The 21,858-nt window shown below is 36.7% G+C and overlaps 1 protein-coding gene across 1 annotated transcript; it reads left to right on the top strand.

The window, feature by feature from the left end:
• The first annotated feature begins 4,582 nt into the window (after nucleotides 1-4,582).
• On the top strand, nucleotides 4,583-20,188 carry LOC129281429 (coiled-coil-helix-coiled-coil-helix domain-containing protein 2-like). Its single transcript, XM_064115438.1, has 4 exons — nucleotides 4,583-4,841; nucleotides 14,068-14,224; nucleotides 15,429-15,630; nucleotides 17,388-20,188. Exons 1-4 carry the CDS (start codon nucleotides 4,795-4,797, stop codon nucleotides 17,396-17,398), a joined length of 417 nt encoding a protein of 138 aa, XP_063971508.1. The 5' UTR covers nucleotides 4,583-4,794; the 3' UTR covers nucleotides 17,399-20,188.
• The last annotated feature ends 1,670 nt before the right edge of the window (nucleotides 20,189-21,858 follow it).

The raw sequence follows: 21,858 nt of genomic DNA, 5'->3' as shown, positions 1-21,858 counted from the left end.
AGTGCTTTTGTTTTTCGATTGGGCGTAAAGTGAAAAGGTTTTAAAAATTGCCAGAATCAATAAAAAGGGACCTATAGGCCTAGATTTATAACAACCTTGTGCAGAGGGTATATACTTCATCCTATCATTATGATATTTGAAACATCAAATCAGTGGCGCAATAAGTAAAAAAAAAAATGAGTGGCACATTGCGTGTATACATTGAGTGTGACGAAATTTCTTTAAAAGTCCATAGGAAGAAACAATTTTAGATTTTGACATTATATTCAGATAATATTTATCCTCTCTTACTTTTTTCCTTAATTTCCTTTTCTTAATTATTTCCTTTTTTTGGTCTTGGTCCCCAAACCTACATCTGTAGCTACGCCAGTGGACAAAAATAGCCCCCTATTCAGTGACGTACCTAGGATTTTCCACAGGGGGGGGGGCTAAATCGGCCGCCAAAAAATTTGACAAGCAAAAAAAAAAAAAAAAAAAAAAGTCTTCAATTACAAAATAAAGGTTTTCGTACCAGAAAAAAAATTGACAAGCAAAAAAAAAAAAAAAAAAAGGTCGTCAGGGGGGGGGGGGCAATAAAGGTCTTCAAGCTCGTCAGGGGGGGGGGGCAAAAAAGGTATTTAAGCTCGTCAGGGGGGGCAGGTATATGTCTTTTGTATGGGTTGTGGCTCGTCAGGGGGGGGCAGAGTGCCCCCCTGCCCCCCCCCCCCCCAGTAGGTACGCTAGTGCCCCTATTGTTTGATGATATCACACATGAGCAACTTTCCGCTTTGGATACTACATTTTTGCTCATTTTTGCTCATTTTTTTTCCTCGTATATATATATATATATATATTTTATTAAAAAAAAACACGGTAACGGTTATTGGTTGATGCCTCTTTAAACAAAAAATGTTATGATATTAACTTGACCATTTTAGGATGTTGATTTCAAATATTTTTTTTTTGAAAATGCCCTCTGGAAATATCAGAATTCTAAAGCTGCCCATGGCTTTGCTCTCTGGAACCCCACCCGCCGCGTGCTTCGCGCTACGCGAAGAAGAAAAAAGGAAGGAGAAGAAAAAAGTAGTGCAAGATAATAAGAAAAAGAAATGTGAATAACATAAGGGGAGGTAAATAATTGGAAAATGAAAAAATCTGGTCATTACATAAAAATGAAAATTTCGCTCGCGCTTCGCGCTTGCATTCCCTGTAAGGGAGGTAATCTAGCTATTCACGAGGATAACACGAGGAGCTTTGAATATCCCATTTTAAAGTCAGTATTCACAAATTATTTTGCTTGTTATTCGAGTTTTCATTGCATTTTGGTCATTCTTACCAAAAAAGTACTGAATACCCAGGACCAAAATCCAGTTAAAACCAATTAGGGCAAAACCAATTGAAACCAGTTGGCCAACTGGTTTCAATAGGGAAATTGGAACAACTGGTTCCAATTGAAAACCAGTTGTTGCCAATTGGTTCCAGTTAAAAACCAATTGAAAACCAGTTGCCAATTGGTTCCAGTTAAAACCAATTGGGCAACTGGAACCAGTTGGCAATTGTTGTCAATTGGTTCCAGTTGTTCCAATTTCCCTATTAAAACCAATTGAATCCAATTGGAGGCAACTGGTTTCAATTGGTTCCAGTTGAAACCAATTGGAGGCAACTGGTTTCAACTGGAACCAGTTGAAACCAATTGGTTTCCAACTGGATCCAATTGGACCTTCCAGTTGGAACGAACTTAATTAGTTACAAATTAATTAGCATTTGCAGTAACTATTTCTCATGCCAACACAGAAGCAGTGTTATATGTCTATTAATACCAATGTAAAGGGCATTGATAAAATACAGACTTTCATGTATATATATTTATATGGAAGATCTTCAAATATATGTACTTTTATTTGATGTAATTTGGTAACAGTTAGTGGTGTACTAATTATCCTTTAATCTGTTTTAATTATAATCTATAACATTTATGAACATGGTTTTCACTGCTAAGTATTCTAAATACTAATCTTTAAAAAGTGTGGTACTTGAAATTGTAAAGAATTAAATAGATACATTGTTAATGATGATTAATCTCATAAAACATTAATATGTGCACACTGGCAAATAATATGCAAATTAACTGGTTTCAATTGGATCCAGTTGGGTAACTGGAAAATTTCCAATTGGAAACCAATTGGAAATAATTTCCAGTTACCCAACTGGTTCCAATTAGAATTCATTTCCAGTTACCCATCTTTCCAGTTAGAAGTCATCTCAGTTACCCAATTGGTACCAGTTAGGATTTCCAGTTACACAACTGAATGGTTCAAGTTAGGATTTCCAGTTACCCAACTGGTTCCAGTTAGAAATCATTTCCAGTTGGAAGTCATTTCCAGTTACCCAACTGGTTCCAGTTAGGATTTCCAGTTGCCCAACTGGTTCCAGTTAGAAATCATTTCCAATTGGAAGTCATTTCCAGTTACCCAACTGGTTCCAGTTAGGATTTCCAGTTGCCCAACTGGTTCCAGTTGGGATTTCCAGTTACTCAACTGGTTCCAGTAAGAAATCATTTCCAATTGGAAGTCATTTCCAGTTACCCAACTGGTTCCAGTTAGGATTTCCAGTTGCCCAACTGGTTCCAGTTGGGATTTCCAGTTACTCAACTGGTTCCAGTTAGAAATCATTTCCAGTTGGAAGTCATTTCCAGTTACCCAACTGGTTCCAGTTAGGATTTCCAGTTGCCCAACTGGTTCCAGTTAGAAATCATTTCCAATTGGAAGTCATTTCCAGTTACCCAACTGGTTCCAGTTAGGATTTCCAGTTGCCCAACTGGTTCCAGTTGGGATTTCCAGTTACTCAACTGGTTCCAGTAAGAAATCATTTCCAATTGGAAGTCATTTCCAGTTACCCAACTGGTTCCAGTTAGGATTTCCAGTTGCCCAACTGGTTCCAGTTGGGATTTCCAGTTACTCAACTGGTTCCAGTTAGAAATCATTCCCAATTGGAAGTCATTTCCAGTTACCCAACTGGTTCCAGTTAGGATTTCCAGTTGCCCAACTGGTTTCAATTGGTTTCAACTGGAAATTGTTAAATTCCAGTTAAAACCAATTGAAACCAGTTGAAACCAATTGAAACCAATTGAAACCAGTTGGAAATCCAACTGGTTTCAATTGGATTTTGGTCCTGGGTATCAAGAAAATAGGCATTCTTTTCATGATTTACAGCAAACAGTAATTGATTTAGTATTCCCTTTTCAGGTCAGTATATCACTTGTATTTATCTCGCTCCTCGCACTCGAATAAAACGTTTAGTGAGATACATATCCTGTTCATGATGATTACTAATACTAAATTAGTAAAAGTGCTGAGAAGGTCAACAATTTTCAGCTCGAGCTTTACGCTCGCATAAAATATTTTATGAGATACCCTTCCTGTTCATGATTACGAAAGATGCTTAGTCAAAATTTTAGGTCAGGAATATAAAAATCTTTCTCCTCGTGCTTCGCATCAATAATGCTTAGATAGATACCCATCCTTATCATGATTATCAAAATTGCTTAAGAATGTCAAAATTTTAGGTCAGAATATAAAAAAAATATTAATTTCGCGCTTCCTGCTCGCATCAATTGTTTATAGATGCAAATCCTTTTCATGATTACTGAAAGTGCTTAGAATATCCAAATTTTAGGTCTGAATGTCAATATTTGAATGTCAATATTTTTCAGCTCACGCTTCGCGCTCGCATCAATAATTGTTGAGATAGATACCCATTCTGTTTAGGGTCACAAAGTGCTTAGAATCACAAATTTTAGGTCTGAATATCAATATTTTTCAGCTCGCGCATCGCACTCGCATCAACTGTTTAGATACTCATCCTGTTCAGGGTAAATAAAAGTACTAGAATCATAACTTTTGAGTCGGGATATAAAAAAAACTTTCAGCTGCTCATGATTACCAAAATTTAATACCAAAATTTTAGGTCGATCAGAATATAAACATTTTCGCCCTACATCGGTTGTTTAGATAGATACACATCCTGTTCATGGTTTAGAAAAAAGTACCTGGAATGTCCAGTTTTGTGTCGGAATATCAAAACTTTTCAGCATAAAATGTTTATTTAGATCCCATCCTGTTCATGATTCACGTTCATGGGGGCTCCATTTTTCGAAAAGTACACAGGGGCACCTAAATCAGGTCGGGGCCCCAGTTACAAAATCCTAGATATATACACGCCTGCCTTATTAGGGTTTTTTGTAAAAAAAAAAAATCTGGACACAAAAAAATCCTGGATACACGCCCGCCTTACTAGATATCTAACCTTGTTTGTAAAACAAAACAAAAACTCAGGTGTATACTTACTTCAGACTTTAGTTCGGGGACTACCCCCTAAATTAAAAAAAAAAAAAGCTTTTTGCAGCCGACTGGGGAAAACGTGGATGAAAATATTTTGCCGGATTTTGCCTTCCTCTCCTCCCCCCCCCCCAAAAAAAAATCATGCTTCCGCCGCCGGGGTCCATATGGCCCCAATTAAAGCCCATGCAATCTGTACCCCTTGGTTTCATTCACTGATTTCTTCGACTATAGGCCTATTGCCGTATACATGTATATTCACTTTTAAACAAACAACATTTCTCCATTTCTCTCAACTGCGATTTTAAAACAAGTGTCCCGCTTATATTGCGTAATCAAAATAGAGCGTGATACATTTGCGCATGCGCATTGGTTTGTTACTTGGCTGCTGATGTAATTCACGATACGAGACACCAACTCTTGGGGAGGAAAACTCGCAAAATTTAACGGTTTTTGTCACCAGTTCACATAATCAACGATGCCACGAGGAGGAAGAAGTCGTGGAAGGTCCGTTTCACCAGTTCGGTAAGTATTTTTGGTTGTTTTGTTTATCCTTTGTGGAACAAAAACCGTTCAAGTACGGTACGCGTGTCCCGACCCCCTCGTTTTCGACCTTTCATTGCACAATCCCAGGCCGCTGGTCCTCCCAGAGTCCGAGCTCAGCTGGTAGCTAGTGGTGTGGAGCGCGCGCTTGCTGCACTGGCCATAGACAGCTGGCAGCCGTCTGTTTCGAGGAGTTTTTTAACTTTTTTTTTTTTTTTTTTTCTCCTCGTACACAGACGGCTCGCTAGCGTGCAGCCACCATTAGGGGACTTGCAATGCAAAATCCCCCCGTCGGGGCTCTTCAATTTTTGTCTTTAATGAATAAAAATTTTGAAAATTAACGCGACCAAAATGCAAATTAATATTCCCTCTTGGCATTAATTGCCAAAAAACGGTGAAAAATCAAGTTAAAAGGAACAAAAACAGTGACTTACCTCGGCTGTCGCGCAAATTCACTTCCCCGTTTTATCCGATCTTAAGTACATAAACATATTGCCATTGAGTCCCCTGTACAGATCGCGCTAGAACTTCGGTCTCTGTATTTGGTGAGTGAAGCCAACGGAGTTCAGCTGAACAACCAACATAACAGAGACCGAAGCTTTTGGTCTACACTGGCCACTGCACAGAGTCAGATTAGCCTAACGTTAGACAGGAATAACCGTCGTTTCTGGGGATTTCCTTAACAATTTCTGACATGTCACTATAATCCCCATTCAAAGCGCGCGGTTTGCGTGCTGTCGCCAAGCGAAAGACAATGAAATCAAGATGGGGACGTAAACACGGCAAGTTTTTCCCGTCTTTATTTATTTATTTATTCAAATATATTTATTCAGGATGACAGGATCAGTTAAAAAACTGTTTTACATCATGGTACTGACATTAAAAACGTTAATACATGTAAATCAATAATATATTTAAAATGAGATAAAAATCAAAGTAATATCTGAAAATTTGTGCTTAAAGGAGAATGAAACCCTTGAAACCAGCTGAATCCATATCAAAGAGAAAAATCAAAGAAACATATTGTTGAAAGTTTGAGGAAGATTGAATGAATAATAAGAAAGTTATGAGCATTCGAATATTGAGATCACTAGTGCCATGTAGATCCTCCCAACGGCAATGCGACCAAGATCTGTGATATCACACACGTACAACTCCCTCATTACTTTAGTACTTATTTCACTTATATTCTCACTTTTATAGAGTCTATCACAAGGTGAGGTGTTCTCTTTATGAGATGACAAGTACAGAGGTTTCACAACATTATATCATTGATGAATCGTTTGTCATATGATTAGAATGAGCAAAAAGAGATGTTTTGGGGTATATTTTCAGTGTCCAAATGGGAGAGTTGTACGTGTGTGACATCACAGATCTTGGTCGCATTGCCAATGGGAGGATCTCCATAGCATTAGTGATCTCGACATTCAAATGCTCATAACTCTTTTATTGCTAGTCCTATTTTACTCAAAGTTTTGTTGATCTTATTCTTTGATTTTTCTGCTTTCACAAAAGCTAACTTGCTCCAAGAGTTTCATTCTTCTTTAAATGAAGTGAAACAATGCCATACAAGAAAATTAACAATATGTAAATGTGATTAAATTGAAGTAATTATCAACGAATTAAAGTACACAATTCGGAGACGAAGTGTATGAATTAATGGTTACAGAACTAAATAAAAATTGATAAAAATCAGGATAATAAAATATATTTATAACAGGGCTCCACACTAACCATTTTTTCTACTGGTCCAATCTATTCATGTCGGACCAGTAGATTTTTTCAATTTTTTGCTGGTCCAAACCAAAGATCTACTGGTCCCCCAAAATAAAGAAAACATTTTAAAAAGGCGCGAGTTTATTTTGCTGTCCTTTCTTGTTACCCCCCCCCCCCAAGAAAAAATGAAGGAATGAAAGACAAAAGAAAGCAAGACAGAAAGAAAGAATAAAAGAAAGGAAGGAAGAAAAAAGAAAAGGTAAAGGAAGGATAGCTGTGATGGAAGGGAAAAAAGAAAGAACTAAAGAAGGAAAGGAAAGAAGGAAGGGAGAACAAAAATAAAGAAAGAACAAAAGAAATAAAGGAATGAAGGAAAGAAATGAAGCAAGCAATAAAGAAAGAAAGACCAAAAGACAAAGTAGTGAATGAAAGAAAGAAGAAGCAATAAAAAAAAGAAAGGGTAAAAGGAGAGATGGAAAGGAGGAAAAAGAAAGAAAGAGAGGAAGGATTGAAAGAAGGAAGAAAGGAAAGAAAAGGTAAAATGATAGAAGGAAAAAAGAGTGAAGGGAAGGAAGCAAGCAATATAAAAAACAAAGAAAATGTAAAAGAATAGATGAAAGGAAGAAAAAGAAAGACTGAGAGACAAAGAAAGTAAGGAATGAAAGAAAGAAAGAATGAAAAAAAGAAAGGAAGCAAACAGTAAAAAAAAGAAAGAAAATGTAAAAGGATAGATTGAACGAAGGGAAAAAAGAAAGAACAAAAGACAGAAAGAAGAAAGGAATGAATGAAAGAAAGAGAAAGGGCTGAAAGAAGGAAGAAATAAAAAACAAGAAAGGGTAAAGAAAGGATGGATGGAAGGAAGAAAGAAACAAAGAAAGTAACAAAGAATGAAGGAAGGTAAGGGTAAAAAGAAGGAAGGAAAGAAAAAAGGAAGAAAGAAAGAAGAGATAAATATGGATGGACTCAAGAATTTAAAAAAGAAAGAAATCCAAAAAAAAAGAAAGAAAGAGAAATAGAGAAAAATGTTTTTTAAAAGGATAGAAAGAATGAAAGAATGAAATAAAGAAAATTAAAAAAGAAAGACAGTAACAAAAAAATGAAAGAAGAGAGGGAAGAAACAAAGAAATATTGAAAAGAAAGAAGGACAGAAAACAGAGGAAGAAAGCTAAAACTTTCATCATAAATAAATTATCAGTTTTTTTTTGGCTCAATTAAAATATAGCTACGAAAGAAAGTCAGAAGCCAAGTGTATCAACACACATATAAATGCATTTGTGGGGTTATCATGTATTTAGCCGATATCACTCGAAACCTGATCTGTTTGAACTAAAACAGAAGTGAAAATTTCTCCTTTTACTGCTTACAAATGACAGAGTTACCCCAATTTTTAGGAAATATGGACATTATAAGAGCTTTTCATGAGTGTGAACTGTGAATTTTGACAGTTCTGTGAGAGATTTCTGCCAGAGGTTAGCCAAGCTACGTTCGTGCAGCCAGTAGAAAATTTATCATGTGGGCTGTGTGGCTGGCTACATGTACACTGTATGTTACCCTAGTACAAATTACAGTACATCGATTTATTCTGTGTGTGAATGACAGAAATTAGCGGGATAAAAATGGTTTGCAATTTGAGTCATGGAATATTTTTTATGTTTATGTTGGACCAGTGAATTTGACCATTTCTGGAAAAGTTACTGGCCCAACAATGGTTTTTATTACTGGTCATGTCTGACCCATAAATCTTGCTATTTTGGGGAAAATTACTGGCCTGACAATCAGACAATGATATTTTTTACTGGTCATGTCCGACCAGTAAATCTTGCTATTCTGAAAAATCTACCGGCCCGACAGCGAGTTTTACCGGTCGGGACCGTCAGACCGGCGCTAGTGTCGCACCCTGTTTATAAGTTGAACACTTGATAGAAATAAAAAAGTGGTATAATTTACATAAGTGTGAGAGTACATAAAAATAGTGTGTCATGTATTTATAAACCAAACTGAATTATAAATATAAAAAAATGATACATAATAAATTGTAACAAATTACAACAAAGATGTAGGTACTATAAACCTGATAAAAACAATGTTTGGATCGAAGTGTATTTGAACAAAATGGTATGTAAAATGTACACGAGACTGCATATCGGGGTTTGGGATACAATTTCTTTAACAATTAAAACTCTCCGGTTATGTACTGTAGTACATATGAATTGCACATCAGTGTTTTAGAATTAATTTCTTGTATTTAAAATTATCGAGTGATGTTGCATAACATTTTCACAACTTTCTTCTTGTTGTTTAATGAATTCTTGTTTAAAAATGAAATCAATGTCGTAGAAATGTCGGAAATGAAGTTGTATCCCATGTACTAGACCAAAAGCTTCTGTCTCTGTATTTTGGTTGTTACGCTGAACTGCGTTGGCTCCACTCACCAATACATAGACTGAAGAGCTGGAGGCCCGTACGTACAGCCAACGTATTAGCAGTAACTTTAGATCTAACATTCGGCTTATACCCGGATCGTTTTTAGTACATAAAATGTCACATTATAAATTAGAATTATAAAATTATAAATTATAAAAAAGAAATTACATAAAATTTACGAAAAATATATAGAATTAAGAAAGATTGTACCTTAGATCGGAGTTACCGCTAATTCCTTTCAAATGATGAAAACAGTCATCTTTGATCCTTTCGTTGGTCAACGTAAGTTGCCATCTTGGATGACGTCATCATCCTTACAGACATATTTACCAGTCGCTATATATCGCGATTTGTGCCGCTGCTTTGCGCTTGTAGATGTGCGTGCGTTTGGAACTTGTCGCTCGCATTGATTGGCCAGGATATCAAAAATTCTAATCGGAAAGCCTTGATAAAAGCATAACTCGTTGAACGTAGAGGGCAGCAACACACGGCTGCCATTTTTTCCTCTCCGGCAGAAAAATTAAGAATTTAAGGAATAAATCATTGGTAACGTATATTTTCGACATTTTCTTGCAATTTGTATAGTATCAAAAGAAAGATTAGAGTCTAACGAAAATAGTTGGCCTTCGTTCAAGATAATATGTCATTTAGAATAAAAAAATTAAAAAAAATCAAGACAAAACCCGGTCGCCCGAATTGGTGGTCCTGATTACACATGCAGGCTCGCACTAACACACTACCATCGGTGAATGGGGATGATAGTAAAATGTCAGAAATTGTTAAATAAATCCCCAGAAACGATGGTTATTCCTGTCTACCCATGTACATGATTTAGGGCTAGATCTATTAGAAGGAAAGTAGAAATCTTGGGGGCGAAAGTTTCAGGTTTTTTGGCAGTGTGTGTAGATGAATGGGAAGCAATTCCTTGCTCTGATGAGAGTAAGCATACGTTTATAGAAAATGATTTTTACTCTACAGTGCGTATCAAAAAAAGTTTACACTTAGAAAAAATCCTGTAAAATTATACATTTGTAATATCCTGAAGATTTTTCCACATTTTAACATTGGTACAGATCCATTTAAGCAAATGACGATATAACTGTCGAAAAATATTTCCGCTTGAGTGAGCACCACTTACTTTTGTAAAGTTAGTGAAAAATGATTTGCGCAGAACTTTGAAATAGTTATGCGATTAAAAGTAGACCTTAATAATGAAGAACACGTTGAATTTAGCTAGTAAAATTGATTTGAAGATATCTTTTACCTTTTTAACTTGTTTCCTTGCCCAAAACACTTCGAAGAGTGCATTGCGCCCCACCCCACTCCCCCACACACCGAGGCCATCTTGACGATATTTGCTTTACATTGAGCTGTGATTTACATGAAATGGCTTAGGCTTGATTTTCATTTTGTTAATCATTGTCAAGCTTGGAAAAGATGTGGAGAAACAAGTATTAAATAAAAAATGAAATGTAAACCCACTTTAAATGATAAAAAATGAAAAAATGCTGGAAATGTCTGATATAAACTTTTGTTCAGATTTAGTTATGTCCCCAGATCCAGCTGTCACAAGAAGGGTAAAGGTTGTGCTTACTATGTGTTGAAATTTCAATTTGGGTGGCAAAATTGTTACAAAATGCTTGAATGTATCTGTTTTATTTCAATTGACTTAAAGTGCAAGGGAAATGTATGAGAAATGTTTCGAAGGTTAAATTTGATTTCGCCCTTCCCCTTGACACAGCGTGAAAACAAGCATTTCTGCGCAAACAGATTTCTGCGAGCTTTACAAAAATGGACAATGCTCACTCAAGTGTAACATTCTGTCAAAACTTTTACTTTCATTGGATAGATGAGACCCAAACCTAAGATTATATGTGAAAAAAATACCCACATGTTGTATATTTTTTAATTCCCAGGGCTTTTTCAAAGTGTAAACTTGTTTTTGATACGCACTGTATAGGAGCCTCCTGGCTACATATGTCCCCTACACTAAAATTGAAAAAAATATGGAGAAGGTTTATCAATAATTATTTAACAAGAGATTTAGGAAGGAAAAGTTGGATACATAACAAAATATGGTTTTATTCCGTCAAAATCTTGAGTGTTTGTAATTCCCAATGGCATTGGTTTATTTAATCAGAAAAATAAATACTCAATACTCTTGGAGAGTAGACTAGTCGTAATATTGGTTGATAATCGTTATGAAACCCATACTATAGGCATAGCTTTCAATTCCTGCTAGCTCAGTGAGTAAGACAACAGACTGGAGATGCCTCGTTCTGCAGCGAGAGGTTCGAATCCAAGTTCCAACCGGAAGAAGAAAAAGAACACGAAAGAAGGGGTTTTGGAGAAGTACTGTAAAAGTGGAAATTTTTGCGGATTTAGCGGCAAGATCGGCGAGAGCGAATTTATGAGCATCTATTTTAATGCAAGTTTTGAACCGCGGTTCAATTGCGTGTATCGTTTTGGCAAAGAGATTGCATTATTTGACCTCTAGAGGGCGGCATTTAAGCAAGCAAACTTGAGCTCCAAAATCATATGCATCGCAAGAATTTGTTCAAAAGCAATGCGATCATTTTTTAACAGTCGCAGATCGGTATTTAAATTATGATTTTGGTTGAAATATAAATTGCTTATTTACATGCTGTTTGATTGGTGAGTGTTTAGATCTGTTTAGTTTTTAAGAAGATGTTGGGTCGATCGCCCATGTTTGTTGATTGATCCCATGCACTTTGAATAGCCGTAATCCCCCTGGTCCTTACCCGGTGCTCAGCCGTCCATACCAGGCCAGCAGCTAGCAGCGCCTCCGTTTTGCCTTCCCCGATGTCCACCCCGCAAAGAAAAGTTGCGCTAAATGTCACAAAAGCTCATGATTGGATCAAAACAATGTTGAATTATGCCGCTTTACAGCTAGAATTATGATCAGAAATACAATTTCGTTGATGAAATGTTAATTAAAACCATTCACAGATGGGCAAAAAGGAAGTGACTATGTGATTATGGAGTGCAGTGCGAATTCAAGAACCCGTAAATATGTTTTGAAGCCGCCAAGCGCGAAAAATTAATCCCGCGAAAATAACAGCGTTTACAGTATTTAAAAAAATTAGTGGAGGGTAGGCCTGGGAGTAAACATCGATTGATCGAATGGTTCGAATGGCTTGCCGCCGATCGCTAATCGATTAGCAAAATTTACACTAATCGAATGTTCGGCAGATCCCGATTAGACACTTGGGATAACTCGAATACCGGTACTCAAGTTATAGTAACAAAATGACAAGATAACAATTGTTTTTAAATACTTGATACAGGTTTGAAAATGTTACAGATAGAATTTGTCAAAAATGAACAATGTTTGTATCACATTCACAGTTAAACACCAACCTGAAAGTGGTCCGAAAATTTTAATCCCACCCGGCCTAGCATGCCTGCCCTCGATACACAATGTATGTTGTATGCATAAATGTAGGCGTATATAAGTCTATGGTTGCACGTCTGTGTGCATAAAACAGAAAGTACACACACAACGAGCTGACTTGAGTCGATATGTGATTGGACATTCGATGGCCAATGAAACTTTTGGGAGACAAAGAAGAAGCCACTTGCGTTCCCATTAAGGTCGTGACTCCAGAAAAAAATTGACCCCTCCCCATCTGTGTGTGCGTGTGTGAGAGAGAGAGAGAGATAGCGGTGGGAGCCAGAATTCTTTCATGTGGCAAAACAATGCAATCTCTTTTAGCCCCTGCACCTCCCCCACTCACACAATCAAAATAACATTCCAACACTCGCCATCACCCAATACCAGATGTCGACTAGTCTCCTAGAATAGACCCAGTTATAGGTTCAAACGATAAAAAATTGTAATTTTGAAAGGTACTTCAAATGAAAAATATTTTTGCAAAATATTTTTAACATTGTGGGCAGTACCACAGGTGGGGGTCGGGGCATGGTGTAGGCAATGGGTGAAATTTTTTAATAAGTAAAAGCCACCACATGCGTGTCTGTCTCAAAGAATTCTTCATGAATGAGTTGTTTACAGAGACGTAAATTGGACCCAAGACTGTAGGCTGATTCATTTATTACCAGACCGATCTTGTGTAGATTCCTTGATCACAAATACAATAGGCTTGACCCATGAACCGCTTTGTTATGACGCAGCTTCGATATTAAGCGATGTTACAAAATGCCGTTTTGAAGAACAATTTATAGATAAAAGTTATTATTCAACAATTCATTAAATTTGAAACTTGATACGTAATTATTATAATAATTATTTATAATCAAGGCTCAGATTTCTATGACTCTCTATATGTATATACATTATGTCACCCCTAGCTTGTCAATTAAACAACAGTTGGCAAATTCAGCTTTTTCAATCTCTTAAATACAAGCGCCCTTCCAAAGACGGAGAGATCACCAAATGGTGTAAATTAGACAGGAATAACCATCTATTTTCTTAGGATTTACACATTTGATTTGACATTTGATCCCAGATGTTTCCATGGTTAATTTGTTGGACTTTGTTGAGATGTGTCTTTGCCTTTGGATATCACAATATAGGCCTAATGGCCTGTTAGGGGGCCCACAGCAAATTCAGTTGTACTTTGGATTAGCCAGTTACTCTAGACGATCCAGTCTATGAAGGAGGGGGAAGGGGCATGTCTACACACCTAAAAATTAAACTAAGATCAAACATAAATTTTTCTTTTTATATTATTTAAAAATTTTCAGTTGATAATGTATTGTAATGAGTAAGTGTGCCAAAAATCTCATAAAAATTTGACAGAAATAAATGATTTTCTTGGGAAAAAAAAACTTTTGAGTCAGTTTATGTCTGTTTATTGCAGGTGTAAAGTTTGTGGTCGTTGCATGTCTTCTCTGATTAAAATCACACAGATACGTGTAAGCACAGCAGGACAAGAAGCACTGGAGGCACCTTATCTTATATGCCACACATGGACAAACTGAATCAGCCACAATTTCTAGTGTTCTAATCTTTATCATCTACTATGCCACTCTATGAAAACTGCAGTCTCGAATATTTGTATTCTTCATGTCCATACTCATACAGGTCTTCACCACCCAGAACGATGGCCCCTGCCCCTGTTCCACAGAGAGCACCCATGCCATCCCAGCAGCCAGCCTCGGCCATGGGCCAACCACGTCAGCCTGGTCTCCTGGGTCAGATGGCAGCGACCGCTGGTGGTGTAGCCATTGGATCCGCAGTGGTAAGTGAGCACACTGCGTACCCGACAGGTGACATGACAATTGCTCCGTGACATTTGCTCCGGTCTTGATATCTCTGAGGGCATAGGATTAGAGTTAGGAGTTTTTGGCTCAGAATCATGTTAAGATAATGATAAGGGTTTATTTAGCTATGGAGGTTGGATTTTGTGTTTGGCTTAACGTGCAGATTTTACATCGGAGCAATTGTCGCTGGAGAAAATGTCATGGAACCATCTGGCAATGACCCCTGCAACAATCGCTCGTTGTTGAATATAGTAAAATATGTTTTGCACATTTTTGAAAAACTTCAGAATATCAGTGATCCAAAAGAATGTATTAAATTTGAGTTGAATTTAAGTTGTAATCTTCTCCATATTTTTTTTTCATCACATACTAACTTTCATGATAGAATAATGTACATGTATTGACCATTTTATTCTAGCCATTGGCTTTGTAGCATTTTTGTTAGAATTTAAAAAAAAAAAGTGATTTCTTGTGAAAGGTGAAAATATGAATCCAAGCAACAACTAGATCGACGCTCGCACTCTCCAAACTAGGGCTGCGCCATGCATATCCTTTCCTAAACACAAACTATTTGTGGATGCTTACAGGCCCTCATATCCATGCAAAAGTTCTACACACACACCTATGCACTTTAATAAACAAGTTCTATATTACTAACACCACTGCAGCTCTGCTTTTAATAGGTTTTAGATAATTAGAATTTGGAACTCTTTAAGAATGTTTCTCAGTCATGTAATTACCAGCTGTCATGGGGTGGTTTTCATGAAGAAAATAGCCTGTGAATTTTAGTTACTAATTTGTTCTAAGCCAATCAGATGTAAGGATTTCAATAGCTTTTACTGTAAATCACTGACTTTGTTTCATAAAGTGCTACCCAGTCAAGTGACAAGTCTTTGATCCAATCCGGGGGGGGGGGGGGCACACAGGGATGTGCTGGTGGAATGGGTCGCTTTTTTGGAAGAAATCCTCCAGTTTTGGGTGATAACCTTTTTTTTTTTTTTTTGCTTGTCAAATATTAATAGATCGATAATAATGGGTACCTTTCTAGCCAAAATGACCCGTAAATATGGGTATGGGTTTTGAACCTTCAGCCACACACCCCCGTCCAAATCTAAGTACCCTTCTCCCCCCGAATCCAATCCAATAAATTAATCCATTCTCAATGGTTTTTCACTATCGCAGGGGCATGCTGTTGGACATGCCATGACTGGTGGTGGAAGTAGCCAACCAGATGTCACCTACCAAGAACAGCCACAACAGCAACAGCAACAGAATCCTTGCCAGTATGAGCTACAGAGATTCATGCAGTGTGCCGATACCCAGAGTGACCTCAGTTTGTGCGATGCTTTCAACATGGTTCTCAAAGATTGCAAGAGAGCGAACGGTAAGAATGATCATGGTTTTATTTCTCAAGAAAAATGTGTCACACCATAGCTAGGTTTCTTCTCGTCGACAGGGTTAGCATCTGTTGGTTGGGGAATTACTTTCTATAGGTATCATGTATTAAAGCGGCCTACCATTGACAAATCATGGAGAAATTAAGGCCTATCTCAGAACAGAGAAGGGATTCAAGTCTTCCACTTGGCTTACTTTCACTATAAGGAGAGTCTGTTCCAAGTGCCATGATTTATTGCCCTGTTTCAAATTTTGCTCGACGAGAAAATAGCTAATGATATGGAAGAGTAACTACAAGGCCTGCTTCCAGACTGCCTGGGGGTGTTATGTAATGGACGCCGGCATGTCTGGGAGGTCTTAATAGGAGAGTGATAGCTAGTAGACTAACCAACCAGTAGTAAACTGCATGTTTTCACCAAGAGTCTAGGAATTGGAATTGTTGAAAACTGCGACAACCCGAAGTAAATAATGATAACGAGTTTGGTCAAATTTGTGCTGTCTGAACTTTTATCGCATTAGTCTGACAGGCTCTCATAACGGACTGATTATATTATGCAAGTCAATTGGCCTTTTCGTACTGATTCAATTTCTAAATGATTTGTCAATGGTAGGCCCCCTTAAAGGCAGTTCGCCATGAGCTTGGGTTTGCTCAACCTCAAGATTTTAGCCCGTTTTTGCTTCAAGGTCAATCTTAAGATTCAAGAAACAATGTCCCCATCAACACAAGTGGGGCTATTTTGCATTATTCCGGTGAAGCAGTTCTAGGCATTTCTTCATGAATATTCATTAGGTGGGCTGATGATGTCATATCCCCACTTGTTCTTTTGTATTTTATTATATGAAATTAGGTTTATTCAAAATTTTTCTACCAAGAACTAAAACAATTGGATTGAGTGAACAAATGCATTAGTTATTTATTACCGCAACTTATTTCATCTTAATGGAGACACATCATTTACACATGTATGAAAAAATGAAACATGTATAATTTCATGTTATACTAGTAACCTAAGAAAAAGGAAAGTGGGGATATAACATCATCAGCCCACCTAATGAATATTCCTAACGATGTGCATATAACTGTTTTTCACAAAATATTGATAAACTTTAAAATTCAATAACTTTGTTATCCAATTTTGATGAAATTTTCAGCATTTCGCTCTGTGAATCTTACTTTATTCATTTAGACATAAATATCTCCAGCCTGGCCCATCCATTGAAATAGCTAGTATTGGTATAGTATAAAGAATATAATATTAGAGATCGTTTGGGAACTGGTCTGATGATTTATCAGATTTTGACTTAAAGATAAATACCAGTTTTGGTAACGATCTCAAAATGAGTTTTAAAAGAATCCAATAAAATTACCACCCAAGTGTTTGTATGTATGAATAAAAAATATGTGCCAAGTGGCTCTGGAAGAAAAATGCATAATTGCAGAGAAATGAGCAAAATAAGGACGGAATTCCATCAAATTTTGGGTATTTTTCCGAGCAATATTAATACACTGTCCGACATATGCTTTCCTGTGTTAGTGATCATCAGAATTATTGTTTTTCAGCTAAAATTTCATGATTTCACAAAGAAAAGTTTATTTCAATGTACCAGATCAAGATATAATATTGTGACAATTAACCTTGATTTTAAAGACTTTCTCATGAAATGATTGTTTTCTGCAACTATTGTCTTTTACCTTTAACTCTCTTGAAACTTTTTAATCATGTCTTTCCTTTCTCCCCACCGTAGGTTTGGCATAACAGCGATTCTGAGCATGATTTGCCTTATACTTTCTCAGATGTCGGCCTCTGTCCACTGCAGCTATTACACACAACATCAAATGATATGACGTATTCTTTTCACTGTATAAGTTATTAATGGTGGAACCAATTGAACTCTGAAATTTGTCTTTGTTTTAAAACTGACAAGCCATTGGAAGTAAAGTTTGTAAGTTTTACCAAAGGAATGTTATCAGTAATTATTAGATGCTCATATTGTTAGAATTATGAACATAAAAATGTAACCATGAATTCAGTTATCCTGTGTTCTGCTTTTACTACCTCTAGCTGCTTGCATTCACACTAATTAAGAAATAAAAGTTACGTCCACCCCAACAGCATGCCATTTTGAATAAGCAGTCAGAGAAAATTGAAATCAGCATGACACTGAAATGCCATCAAAATCAAGTGAAAATGGGGAAGTAATAACGTGTTAAAGTTTTATCTTATGTCACACAATAGTTATGTGCAGTGCACTAGTGACTATTGATAGGAGCAAAGATGATGCACACTCTCTATATTTGTGTTTTCTTCAATGAAACTAAAAAATAAAATAAAAATTGTGAATTGAGAATTCATTGAAACGTAAGTTGAGCAAGACGTAGGCAGCGGTGGCAAAGTCAATGGTGAAAATCTTAATCAAGGTTGACATTTTGAAGTGTCATAACTCTGAAAGTATTTGAAAGCATGCGGATCTATTTTATGAAACTTACACTAATGAATAATCAAATATCACTGATTATCTTGGAAAAGTATCATGTCACATGATAAAGGTCAAATGTAATTTATGCAAAAAAAAAAACTTTGACTATGTTGTGATATCAATATCAAAATCTTAACCAACCTTGGGCCCGTTGCATGAAACTTTTTACCTGAGAAATCTCTGGTAAACACTGAAAACTAAGGTTAGTCTGATTTTTGCCATTGACTTTAACCCTCAATCTCCCGGGGTATTTTGATTCTTGTCAATCCCGGGGGGGGGGGGCCATTATGGCCCCCCCTTAAGATCTCGGCCGCCGATTGCGCGAGCGACGCAAACATTTGCACACTGGTAGTGTGCGATGTAATCTACAAGGCTGTATGGTAAAATTTTCCAAAATAATGATATTTTATTTTATATGAATTAATTATGCTAATTTATGCATAAATCATACTTTTTGCTATAATTCACTAAATAAAGCTCCTAGAATGCTAATTTTTGGTAAAAAAATTCTTTGTAGCAATCTTAACAATCGCAATTAAAAAAACTTCGGTTCGGAAATAAATTTCTTATGTATTTTATTGTTTTACGAATTTCTTATGTATTTCTTTGTTTTTTTACTTTTTGTTTTTTATTGTTTTTTCAATGGAAATCATTCCAGACTTAGTTCTGACCATAAACAAGGCAAAATTAATTCAGTTTAATCAGTAAAAGTAGAAATAATGATACATTTATGAATTTTGGCTAAATACACAATTTGCATTGGATTTGTACATGAAATCACGTTTATGAGCAATTTTGGGTCTGACATGCACTTACATAATGTTGCGTAATGTCGCAACCGTGTACCCGGGCGTCACAAATTTGGTCTCGAAATTTGCGCGAGACTTGAAAGTAAAAAGTCAGCGAGCGGCGAGGTCAACAAAATTTGCGCAGCAGATATATCGCGAAAATTGTCAAGGGGGGGGCCATTATGGCCCCCCCCCCCCCCGGGAGAATTAGGGTTAACACAGGGTAAAAACAACCAGAGTTTTCTCAGGTAAAAGGTTTTATGCAACGGGCCCCTGATGAATTTGGATTTTCAAGACGATATTGAAAGTATAAAGTCCTTATCGCATAAAACTTACATATCAAATTGGTAAATGAAATTCCAGGTCACTAGGTGAAGGTCATTTGAGGTCAATGAACTTAGTATGTGATTATCAAATTTATGTTTTTTGTAAAAAAAATTATTCATCTTAGTTGTTTTCAAAGTCGGCGCTGCTGCTATATTGCGTCAGGTAATGCAGGCGAAACTGTCGGATGCGTTCCACTTGTTTACATTACATTATTACAAAAGGGTGAAAACAATTTGTATTTCAAAACATTAAAACGAAAAGAAATAGTGAAAGTGTGACATCCTTGACATCCCCGTCTGCATTTAACTGTTGTGTGACATTAAGCAAAACTCCAACATTATTCTCATAATTTCCCTCTTTTACGTCCAATTTTCGATGAACTTTCTTGTTTTGGGTTTGATTTGTATGCTTTTTATTCAAATCACGTTTTTGAGTCGAACATAATGCATAAATGTGAAAATTTGAATCTGTAGAATCCAAAGTTTGCCCGATTGGGATGTTGCAACTTGCCATTTAAAATCTCACACTATCATTATTTCATGTTTTTAGGTTTAGGGGAATCATTTATGAGTAAATGTATTATCTTGCTGCAGGTATTCCTCAATGATACAATATATCTTTACCTAAGAAATATACATGAAATGATTTAATGAGCTTGATTCTTTTCAAATGGTGATAAACAATCATTTATAAAGAACACTCGTCTTCTATGTGTAATAGAATAATATTTATATGCAACAGCACTGATAACGTGCTATGGGAATGGTCTGAAGTTGCATGTACCGTTGCAGTTTTGTGAGCTGAATATGACGATTTGTTATTGGATTGTTGCAGCAATATTATGTGTGTTAATTTGATTTTTATCCTGCGTATGTGACATTTCAAACCTGAAAATGTATCAAAGTATTTTATTATTGTACATTGATGAAAAAGAAAATGTGGAAGTAAAATATATTTGACATGTTTGAGTATTTGTTGTTTTTAAGTCGTCTTTCCTGAAGGAAAGTTATAAGAGATCGATCGAAATTTCAGTCTTGTTCAGAAATGTGGCAAACCTCAGCAACATATTTTCCTAGTTTTCCGATGGTGAACCCATCACCCCACTTTCAGTAATTAATGGGCAATGTACAGTTCAAATCTAGAAAAACATGTTGGTGCGGGGTTGTATAGATGATAGCCTAGGTGATGGTTGGGGGAAATAGTGAATGAAGATAGAAATGAAGTAAAAATAATGTCATATTTTACCCAGGGATGGCACTTCAGTTCTTAAAACTGCTCTACAACGGGCCCTGCTTAACATGATGTTATTATTAGCCCGGCTTTAGCACGGCTACCTTGATCGGGCGCTCGAGCATTCAAGAAATTTCTTCCTACCGGGAAGGGAGTGGAGGATGGGTGTAAGATGTGTGAGGAATTGGAGAGCTTAGCCTTATTGATGATGGGAGTAGAGATAGATTTGAATGGAAGGGTTCGGGGAAAGAGTAAATGAAGGGTGGGGGATCGGAGGGTAGGAAAGATGGTGGAGTAAACATGAGGGAGAGATAGGTACAGAAAGGTTGGGGGAAGGAGTGAAGAAGCTTTGCTTGGGAGATTTATACCTCAGTCACATTTGCTCTACGGCGAGTCGAAAACGGCCGTTTTATTCATTTTTATTCAAACCCCCTATATGTAGCTATATGTTAAAACGGCCGTTTTCGACTAGCAGTATGGCTGCCATAGGGCAAATGTGACTGAGGTATAAGGAAGGATAAGGGGGCGGTGATGGTATGATTCAACAAGGATTAGGGGAAATCTAGGGTGTAACATTGTATTACCCTTCTCAGTCAAACAATCCAGACAACTGAAACCAACAAACATGCTTCCATACTAAAAAAAAATATATGATAGAATTTATTCCAAGTCCTCCAGAGCTTAAATATTCATAATTCAACAATTTAAAACAAAAATCATGTTTACTGGTAATAAAGCTTGTACTGATAATATTCTTCGTCTAAAGGGGATAACAATGCTGAACAATGTTCTGCACAATTTGCATAAGCAGAAAATTATCTTACCAAGGTTCCAAAGCAGTAATGTTGCCACGCCATAACCCTAAATCTGGTCCAATTTCAGACTATTTTGGCAATTCCAAGGCGGGGTTGACTCTGGATATTCTGTTAGTAGCCATGATATTCATATTTTCATTACACTGCCAGTCTTGTAATTATTTCCTTCATTTGTTTTGTACTCATTTTAGTTTGTGACTCCTGTGTGGTTTCCACTTCTGCTCTTTAATAATGTAACTCATATGTACTAAAATCTCGTGACAACCATGACCAAACTATAAATGATTTTCCAAAATGATTAACTTGGAATTCATCAATGACATTATTCTAATTATATTGCTGATCCCACATCATGAAATTTTCAATGGTCACGCTAACTCGCTACATGTATGTATCCCGGGGGGGCCACTTCCATTGACGAGTGGATACCATGCGCGACCATGGGGTCTCGAAAAGCACCCTAAACACGTAATTTCTATATTCTGAAAATGCACCCCTTAACAAGTATTAGCGTGTGAAATCCTACCCTTAACAAGTATTGGAAACAAAACGATACTCTTGGCAAGTATTCCCTGAAAT

Source organism: Lytechinus pictus, chromosome 2 (genome assembly GCF_037042905.1).
Source record: "Lytechinus pictus isolate F3 Inbred chromosome 2, Lp3.0, whole genome shotgun sequence".
NCBI classification, from domain to species: Eukaryota; Metazoa; Echinodermata; class Echinoidea; order Temnopleuroida; family Toxopneustidae; genus Lytechinus; species Lytechinus pictus.
This window is presented reverse-complemented; position numbering and strand designations above follow the sequence as displayed.